This window comes from Aethalodelphis obliquidens, unplaced genomic scaffold (assembly GCF_003676395.1).
Source record: "Aethalodelphis obliquidens isolate GAN/ISIS:26980383/991018 unplaced genomic scaffold, ASM367639v1 scaffold4, whole genome shotgun sequence".
Taxonomy (NCBI): Eukaryota; Metazoa; Chordata; class Mammalia; order Artiodactyla; family Delphinidae; genus Aethalodelphis; species Aethalodelphis obliquidens.
Window position 1 is genome coordinate 84637952 of NW_020837948.1, and position 11053 is coordinate 84649004.

General features: G+C 39.6%; 1 protein-coding gene across 1 annotated transcript; it reads right to left on the reverse strand.

The window, feature by feature from the left end:
• Positions 1–1526: 1526 nt before the first annotated feature.
• ACCSL (1-aminocyclopropane-1-carboxylate synthase homolog (inactive) like) lies at positions 1527–3223 on the reverse strand. Its single transcript, XM_071066760.1, is given in 6 exon segments — positions 1527–1604; positions 1607–2313; positions 2316–2427; positions 2429–2576; positions 2578–2881; positions 2884–3223. Coding segments are annotated over 6 exon segments (1689 nt in total).
• Between the last annotated feature and the right edge of the window lie 7830 nt (positions 3224–11053).

Sequence of the window (11053 nt, forward strand, 5' to 3'; positions counted from 1 at the left end):
GTTTGCAAGTGGGTAAAACCTTAGAGCCTTCAACGTTCTTGATAGATACAAGATACAATATACTAACATCAGTTATTTCAATATACTAGCAACAAATAATTAGAAAATGAATTAATAAACAATACTTTTAAAATAACATGAAAAGCATAATATAGTGATAAATTTAACAAAGTGTATGTAAGATTTTTACACTGAAATCTAGAAAAACGTTGCTGAGAGAAATTAAAGACCTAAATAATGGAGAGAGATGCGTGTAGATGTGAAAATGTTCTTTTTTTCCACTCTCTTACTTGAATCTGTGGATCAGAAGACAGAAACAGCCTATCCCTTACATGGAAGGCACCACACTTCCATCCCAGGGACAGTTCCCTGATGAGACTGTCTATTAGCTGCTGTTAACAGAGATCCCAAGAGCATCTCTGGTCACAATAGCTCCTTCATCTTTCCAATGAATTCCCTTTATGTTTTTATTAGCTGTAGTCGATTTCTAAAGAACACTCTCTGGTATTAAAAAAAAAAAACCCTTCAAGAATTGGGATTTGTTGTTATGCTGCTTTTTGTTGATGTTTTTAAAGGAAAATTGTCACTGAAGAACAAGAACCACCAAACCTAGACTCAAGAGAGGGAAGATGGCCACAAACCGAAGTGATTGACCAAAGCCACCAGTTGGTGCTAAAAGCCCTTTCATCATCTATAAAATGATGGTGGTCCCTGCCTCACCCATCTCACAGCATCAGTGCTCGGCCTGAAGCTCAGATATGCAAAAGCTTTGCAGAGAAACTCACAAGCAGTGTGATTAGAACAGTTGAAAACACTAGAGATAGAAATGGAAAACCCCAGGCTTGTCACAGAGATTCATTTTAAGTCTTTTGAAAAGGCAAGAATGGAAAGAACTGATGTTTGGAAGCAGGAACTTCTGGAATTCTATCCCCACCCTGCCATTCAGTCATTCATGGGTAAGGATGGTGTGATCTTGTCAGGATCCTATGGGACAGTGCCTCCAACGCCTGGAATGTGCTCCTTCAGTTAGAGATCATTTTTTCCCTTCCTTTCTGGCCTACCTCTGACATTATTCTTCACATTCAACCTGCTTTAGAATTTTTGAAGGACAAAAAAATCATCTAGCTCCCAAAGGTGATTATGAAAAATATCAACAAGACATAGAGCAGGCCCGGAATTTAAGAGAATATAGAATTTAGAGGACATCAAATACAAAAATACACCCATCTAAATAGGGCCCCAGGGAGTTCCCTTTATTCCTGTAGGCTTTCTGACCCCAACCCCATAAAAATGTTTTGCACACACAACGGCTAGCAGAGACTAAAAAGATGCAAAGCTTCCAAAAATTACACATGCTCAGCTGAAGGAGGTTGATGACTGCGTCACATGAGCCCATTTCTGGAGGAGCCCATTGTTTCCTCAGTCACAGCACCAGTTCAGTGCCCCAGCCTTCTAGACCAGAGGCTGATAGCAGGGATCCCTGAGCGTTGTGACTGGCTGGAGTGACTGCCTGGAGGGCAGAGCGCTCACTCCCTCTGTGCATCCTCCAGCTGCTTCGCTATCAAGTCCTGCTTCTGCTCCACTAGCACCTGATAGAACTGATGTGGGAAGTGTGTTTTAGCCAGATGAGCTTATCCACCATGATTAGGTGGAAAATTTCAGGCTTCTAATACTTGTAGGTCTCACCACGGGACAATATCAGCTTATTGTTCAGGAAGCAGCAATGGAGGAACAGCTCTTCCTCCAATGCACACAGGTCCAGGAAGTTTTCCAAGTTGACCCAGATATAGGGGCCAGAGCCACAATTGAGAAAGGGGATCTTCAATGCCTTCAACTTGTTAATGATGTACCTGTGAGTGTTAGCAGGTGGATACACTTTGTCAATCTGTTCTCTGTCCTGGAGTAGCCAACACAGTTTGTGCTGGGTGATGCCAGAAACGCTGCAGAGGCAGCCAGAGGAGCTCACAGCAGAGCCCACCTCCTTGTTGTGGGTATACAGAGTGCCAAAGTAGAAGCCAGAAATGATAAAATCCTTACTGGTGCTTCAGATCACATGGGCCCTGTTGAAACCAGGCAAACTTTCCATGCCCAGAACACTGTGAAATATCATGTATTCATCCAACACAGATAGCATGTAAATCTCATCTATAATGACACGTAGGTTGCACCGCTTGGCAAATTCTAGGTATTCCTTCAGTGAGTCCCAGGAGTAGAGGTCACCCAGAGGATTCTGAGGGTTAATTAACACAAGGTCTCTGACCTTACTGCCCTTAAGCATAGCCTCAAGTGGGGCTTGCTCCACCTTCTACACTTGAGCTGGAAAGGATGGATGTTCACACCGGTGATCTCACTGTCTGGGTGGACAAGCATCAGCTCAACTTTCACATACCGGTGGGAGCTGAAGAGGAAGCTACCATAGAAGGTGGTGAGGGGTCAGAAAGGCCTCACCTGAATCGCACAGAACCATGGTCAGCACGGAGAAGACAGAGTGGCAGCCATTTAGAACAACCAAGTTTTCTGGATCCAGGTGGGCAGGTGTCTTGCAGTAGTAGGTCAGGAACGAGCCCACTTCTTCCCAGGGATGGTTGCCCTCTCTAATCAGGATATTGCAGCAGGATCTCCTCAATGCAGTTCATGTCACTGTGATTCAAAATTTCAGTAATCAGATCAAAGCACAGCTTATTCTCACTGGTACCAAGATTAATGAAACCCAAAGTGTTCTTGTCCTCATGGTATTTGTCTCCATGGCAGTTCTTGTAGCCCTAGAAGCTGGAATGGTACAAGGCAGAGATGTCAATCCCACAGTTGAATAGGTCATGGCTGGCAAATGCAGCTTCAAAATCACTCCATTGAGGAACTAGCTGGTCAGGCTGCCTGGATGATGGGCCCACTGCCCACCTCTGACTTCACCCCTAGAGTCCTGGGAAGGGCAAAGCAGTTGGAGTCCCAGGCCACCCATGGCCCCAGACTACAGGAGGTAGACCAGTTGGCATATTAAGTGGTCCAGGAGGGCTTCCTGCTCCTGGCTGGCCTGATTATGCCTCTGCTCTTCCAGCACCAGGTCCTGCTGCATGTGCTTGGTCATCAGCTGCATATGTTCTTCAGTGATCTACAGCAAATGCACCATCATCTCCATCAACTGGCTAAGAATATTCTGGTTTCTGAGGCCCTGGCCCCTCATCAGGCCACAAGGCACGTGGAGAGTGTCTGATCAGTGATTCATACTCTGGGTATTTGCACTGGCCTCCGCAGGCTGGCTGAAACTTTTGCCTCTGTTTCCATTCATCTTTCTGTGGTCTAAGATCCTTATGCCTGATGAAATCATCCTGGAACGTCAGGGCTCAGAGACCTCTCCAACACTCTCCTCTCACTAAGCTTGCTTATGCTTTTTATTATAATCATCCTAGTTAGTTTGAAGTTATAGGTATTTCATTGTAGTTTTGCCTGGTATTTCCCTACAGACTAATGATGTTGAGCACCTTTTCATGTGCACATTGGCCATTTGTATATTTTCTTAGGATAAAGGTATATTCAATATTCTTTTCCTACTTTTTAATTGAGCTATTTGTCCTTATAGTATTGGGTTGTCAGGGTTCTTTATATATTCTGGATACAAATCTCTTATCAGACATATGATTTGCAAATATCTTCTCCCATTTTGTGGGTTATCTTTTTATTTTCTTGATTGTATCATTTACAGCACAGGAAGTTTTAATTTGGATGAAGTCCAATTTAGCTATTTTTTTTCTGCTATTTCTTTGCTTTTGGTATGATATCAAAGAAACCATTGCCTAAATTAAGGTCACTAAGGTTTACTCTCATGTTTTCTTCCAGAAGTTTTCTAGATGTAGTTCTTACATTTAAGTCTATGATCCATTTGAGTTCATTTTTGTGTATGGTGTGAGGTAGATGTCCAATTTCACTCTTTTACATGTGGATATTCCATCTTCCCAGTACCATTTGTTAAAAGGATAATTATTTCTTCCATTGAATTATCTTAGCACATTTGTTGGAAATAAATTCGTCATGAATGTAAGAGTTTACTTCTGGACTCTCAATCCTATTCCATTGATCTATATGTCTATCCTTATGCCACTACCACACTGTCTTGATTACTGTAGCTTTGTAATAAGTTTTCAAACCAGGAAGTATGAGTCCTTTAACTTTGTTCTTCTTTTTCAAGATTGTTTTTGCCATTTTCAGTCCATATCCATTACTTTAAGCTGTTGAGAACATATTCTTCCAGCTTGCCTGGTTCCAGACTGAAATGTTTCTTTTAGTCCTTCCTCAAATGCCAGACCATTCATTCCCTTTGCTTGCAAACATGTTGCATGCCTCCCCAAATTATCACTCATGGTAATTAACAATGAGCACAAAGAACAGCTGGAAATCAAGGACAGGATGGAAAACAGGGGCTTTTAAAAGAAAATGACAGATTTAGGTCACCAGAAAGTCTTTGAATAGGATGTTGTGGGAACAAAGTGACTGTCATGGTGAAAAATTAGATCATAAATCTTAGAATAAATCCTAAAACAGATCTCTTGTGTTTTCCTCTTCCTCATGTGGACTGGGTAGATTGTGTTGATTAAGTTAGTTCATTCTCTCAGACTCTTCCAAAATGAAATAAAGCTGTGCTGTTTCTCATGTTCTTATTGCAGACCCTGCCTTTTGGCCTTTTGTAGTTAGTGTCTATGAGAATTTTTATACCTGTTAGAGATTAAGCATTTCATGCTTTAATTATGTTCAAATGAAAAAAGGTTATCATTTGGAGATGCACCTATATTGAGAGGGTTGCAATAAACATATCTATATATGAGGGCTTCTGAGATCACATGACCATGTGTGAACACTTTACGTAGTCACATCAGACATTGTCAGTTGGCCAAAGAAAGTTATTTTTTTATTATAGTATTTATTCATTTATTTTTTTATTGGAATATAATTGCTTTACAATGTTGTATTAGTTTCTGCTGTACAACAAAGTAAATCAGCTACATATATATATACATATATATATATATATATACACACACAAGAGATACATATATATATATATATATCCCCTCCTTCTTGAGCCTCCCTCCCACCAGCTCCATCCCACTCCTCTAGGTCATCACAGAGCACTGAGCTGAGCTCCCTGTGCTATGCAGCAGCTTCCCACTAGCTATCTGTTTTACACATCGTAGTGTATATATGTCAATGCTACTCTCCCAATTCGTCCCACCCTCCCTTTTCCCCACTGTGTCCACATGTCCTTTATCTATGTCTGGCCAGAGAAAGTTACTGCTCTCATTTTACAGAAGCATAACTGAAGTGCCAAGAGGTAAACTGACTTGCTTAGGTAATTGAGCATGGCAAGGACAGAGCCAGTATGAAAGCACAGTATATCTGCCTCCTGGAGATGCCATTAATGGTTAAATTGTGTCCTCCAAAAGGATATGTTGAAGTCGTAATCCCTGGTACCTGTCAATGTGACCTTATTTAGAAACAGGGTGTTAGTAGATGTTGTTAAGTTGAAATCATTAGAGTGAGCCCTAATCGAACATTACTGGTATCTTTATGAGAAGAGAAATGCCATGTGACAACAGAGGCAAAGATTGGAGTGACAAAGCTGCAAGCCAAAGAATGCCAATAGTTGATGGCAATCCTCAGAAGCTAGGAAAAGCAAAGGAAATATTCTCCCCTATAAATTTCAGAGGGAGTCTGGCCCTGCCAACACCTGCATTTCAAATTTCTAGCCTGTAGAACTTTGAGACAACAAATTTCTGTTATTTGATACCACCTAGTTTTAAGTACTTTGTTATGGTATACCTAGGAAATTAATACAGACACTATGCGTTCTTTGACACAGCACTTAATAACAGAAAATCAGCCTTCTCAGAGCACCAAGTGGTGCTGCACAATTTAAGAACCATTCCCTACTATTTACATACAATTCCACTGCCCTAGGACAAATTCAGTCTTGGACAATGACGCTGGTATAAAATACTCTTCCCCTGCTTCAATACTGTCAATAAAGAAAAACTTCCTATGTCATGATTCAGAGAACCTCCCATCGCCACCATTTTTTGCACAGCTCTGGCTGTTTAAAGGTTTTTCCTCATAAACTAATTTGCCTTCTTCTCACATCTATCCATTAATACTAGCTCTGTTTTATGAGGGCACTCAGGAGGACCCTAATCCCTCTTTCATATGATAAGCCTTTAAACATTTAAAATCAGATACATGTGCCCCCATTTTCTTTTCTACCAAGAATTTCAACTGTTCCTCTTAGACCATGCTCTTGTAGACATTCAACACCCCTGCTGGGCATCCCAGTGTCCCTCCTAAGTGTAGCATCCAGAAGTGAAAGCCAAATTCCCAGTGTCAACTCCTTAGAACAGATGAAAGCAGAACCAGCTTTTCTGGTGTATAGACACTTCTTCTGATACAGAAAAATATTACTATTACAGCCCAAACTGCCTTACAATGAGGTAAATCTTGAGAAATGCAAGAAGCCTTTATTCTCATTAGCATTTTGATATATTTGGGGGAGGGGTGGAGCCCATCCAGTTTTCCATGTGAAGAGTTTCCCAAAAGTATAGGGCCATGAGATGGCAATACACCAATATAAGTATCTACTCCACAGAATAAAAGCTCAAAGTATTACAGACAGTTAGAAAGATGGGCAAAATAAAACTATATCAGATTGAATATTGATAAATATGAAATCCATCACTTAGGATTTTAAAGTTTATACTTGCTATAGACTGAATTGCATCCCCTGCCAAAAAAAAAAAAATTATATATTGAAGCCCTACTCATGCCCCCCCACTTTTATGATTGTATTTGGAGATAGGGCTTTTAGGAGGTAATTATGGTTAAAATGAGTTTATAAGAGTGAGATCTTAATAGAATGGGATTAGAGGCCTTATAAAAAGAGGAAAAGAGTGCCTCTCTCTCTATCTCTATCTCTCTATCTCTCTCTTCACACTAGTATGCATGGAGGAAAGGCCATATGACGATATACCAAGAAGGTGGCCATCTGTAAATCAGGAAGAGAGTTCTCACCAGGAACCAAATCAGCTGACACCTTGATCTTACACTTCTCAGCCTCTAGAACTGTGAGAATTAAATTTCTGTTATTTAAAGCCACTTAGACTATGGTACTTTGTTATGGCAGCCTGATCTGACTAAGACAATACTAATAAAAGATGAAGAGAGAAGATGAATAGAAAATGTGACAAAGACTCAAGAGTTTCTCATCAGAGAGCAACAGCCAGCTCTACCCACCACTAGTGCCTCCCATCAGAAAACTTCCACAAGCCTCTTAGACAGCCTCATCCACCAGAGGGCGGAGAGCAGAAGCAAAAAGAACTACAACCCTGCAGCCTGTGGAATGAAAACTACATTCACAGAATGATAGACAAGATAAAAAGGCAGAGGGCAATGTACCAGATGAAGGAACAAGATAAAACCCCAGAAAAACAACTAAATGAAATGGAGAGAGGCAATCTTCCAGAAAAAGAATTCAGAATAATGATAGTGAAGATGATCCAGGACCTCCGAAAAAGGATGGAGGCAAAGATCGAGAAGATGCAAGAAATGTTTAACAAAGACCTAGAAGAATTAAAGAATAAAAAAACAGAGATGAACAATACAATCACTGAAAGGAAAACTACACTAGAAGGAATCAATAGCAAAATAACTGAGGCAGAAGAATGGATAAGTGACCTGGAAGACAGAATGGTGCAATTCACTGCTGTGGAACAGAATAAAGAAAAAAGAATGAAAAGAAATGAAGACAGCCTAAGAGACCTCTGGGACAACATTAAACAAAACAACATTCGCGTTATAGGGGTCCCAGAAGGAGAAGAGAGAGAGAAAGGACCCAAGAAGAGATTATAGTCGAAAACTTCCCTAACATGGGAAAGGAAATAGCCACCCAAGTCCAGGAAGCATAGAGAGTCCATACAGGATAAACTCAAGGAGAAACATGCGGAGACACATAGTATTCAAGCTGGTAAAAATTAAAGACAAAGAAAAATTATTGAAAGCAGCAAGGGAAAAACAACAAATAATATACAAGGGAACTCCCATAATGGTTAACAGCTGATTTCTCAGCAGAAACTCTACAAGCAAGAAGACAGTGTCATGATATACTTAAAGTGATGAAAGGGAAGAACCTACAACCAAGATTACTCTACCCAGCAAGGATCTCATTCAGATTCGAAGGAAAAATCAAAAGCTTTACAGACAAGCAAAAGCTAAGAGAATTCAGCACCACCAAACCAGCTCTACAACAAATGCTAAAGGAACTTTTCTAATTGGGAAACACAAGAGGAGAAAAGGACCTACAAAAACTAATGCAAAACAATTCAGAAAATGGTAATAGGAACACATATAACAATAATTACCTTAAACATGAATGGACTAAATGCTCCAACCAAAAGACACAGGCTTGCTGAATGGATACAAAAACAAGACCCATATATATGCTTTCTCCAAGGGACCCACTTCAGACCTAGGGACACATACAGACTGAAAGTAAGGGGATGGAAAAAGGTATTCCATGCAAATGGAAAACAAAAGAAACCTGGAGTAGCAATATTCATCTCAGATAAAATAGACTTTAAAATGAAGGATGTTACAAGAGACAAGGAAGCACACTACGTAATGATCAAGGGATCAATCCAACAAGATGATATAACAATTATAAATATATATGCATCCAACTTAAGAGCACCTCAATACATAAGGCAACTGCTAACAGCTCTAAAAGAGGAAATCAACAGTAGCACAATAATACTGGGGGACTTTAACACCTCAATTACACCAATGGATGGATCATCCAAAGAGAAAATTAATAAGGAAACACAAGCTTTAAATGACACAATAGACCAGAGAGATTTGATTGGTATTTATAGGACATTCCATCCAAAAACAGCAGATTACACTTTCTTCTCAAGTGCGCACAGAACATTCTCCAGGATAGATCACATCTTGGGTCACAAATCAAGCCTCAGTAAATTTAAGAAAATTGAAATCATATCAAGCATCTTTTCAGACCACAATGCTATGAGATTAGAAATCAATTACAGTGAAAGAAATGTAAAAAACATGCACACATGGAGGCTAAACAATACGTTACTAAATAACCAAGAGATCACTGAAGAAATCAAAGAGGAAATCAAAAAATACCTAGAGACAAATGACAATGAGAACACGATGATCCAAAACGTATGGGATGCAGCAAAAGCAGTTCTAAGAGGGAAGTTTATAGCTATACAAGCCTACCTCAAGAAACAAGAAAAATCTCAAATAAATAATCTAACCTTACACCTAAAGGAACTAGAGAAAGAAGAACAAATGAAACCCAAAGTTAGCAGAAGGAAAGCAATCATAAAGATCAGGGCAGAAATAAATGAAATAGAAACAAAGAAAACAATAGCAAAGATCAATAAAACTAAAAGCTGGTTCTTTGAGAAGATAAACAAAATTGATTAACCATTAGCCAGACTCATCAAGAAAAAGAGGGAGAGGACTCAAATCAATAAAATTAGAAATGACAAAGGAGAAGTTACAACAGACACCGCAGAAATACAAAGGATCCAAAGAGACTATTACAAGCAACTCAATGCCAATAAAAAGGCCAACCTGGAAGAAATGGACAAATTCTTAGAAAGGTATAACCTTCCCAGACTGAACCAGGAAGAAATAGAAAATATGAACTGGCCATTCACAAGTAATGATATTGAAACTGTGATTAAAAATCTTCCAACAGGGCTTCCCTGGTGGTGCAGTGGTTGAGAGTCCACCTGCTGATGCAGGGGACATGGGTTCATGACCCACTCTGGGAAGATCCCACATGCCACGGAGCGGCTGGGCCCATGAGCCATGGCCACTGGGCCTGCACACCTGGAGCCTGTGCTCCGCAACGGGAGGGGCCACAACAGTGAGAGGCCCGTGTACCACAAAAAAAAAAAAAAAAAAAAAAAATCTTCCAGCAAGCAAAAATCCAGGACCAGATGGCTTCACAGGCGAATTCTATCAAACATTTAGAGAAGAGCTAACACCCATACTTCTCAAACTCTTGCAAAAAATTTCAGAGGAAATAAAACTCCCAAACACATTCTATGAGACCACCATCACCCTGATACCAAAACCAGACAGAGATATGACAAAAAAAGAAAACTAGAGACCAATATCACTCATGAATATAGATGCAGAAATCCTCAACAAAATGCTAGTGAACAGAATCCAACAACACATTAAAAGGATCATACACCATGATCAAGTGGCATTTAGCCCAGGGATGCAAGGATTCTTCAATATACACAAATCAAACAATGTGATACACCATATTAACAAATTGAAGAATAAAAACCATATGATCATCTCAATAGATGCAGAAAAAGCTTTTGACAAAATTCAACACCGATTTATGATAAATACTCTCCAGAAAGTGGGCATAGAGGGAACCTACTTCAATATAATAAAGGCCATATATGGCAAACCCACAGCAAACATCATTCTCAATGGTGAAAAACTGAAAGCATTTCCTCTAAGATCAGGAACAAGACAAGGATATCCACTCTCACCACTATTATTCAACATAGTTTTGGAAGTCCTAGCCATGGCCATCAGATAAGAAAAAGAAATAAATGGAATACAAATTGGAAAAGAAGTAAAACTGCCACTGTTTGCAGATGACATGATACTGTACATAGAGAATCCTAAAGATGCCACCAGAAAACTACTAGAACTAATCAATGAATTTGGTAAAGTTGCAGGATACTAAATTAATGCACAGAAATCTGTTGCATTCCTATACATTAACGATGAAAAATCTGAAAGAGAAATTAAGGAGACACTCCCATTTACCATTGCAACAAAATGAATAAAATACCTAGGAATAAACCTACCTAGGGAGACAAAAGACCTGTATGCAGAAAACTATAAGACGCTGATGAAATAAATTAAAAATGATACCAGTAGATGGAGAGATATACCATGTTCTTGGATTGGAAGAATCAATATTGTGAAAATGACTATACTACCCAAAGCAATCTAC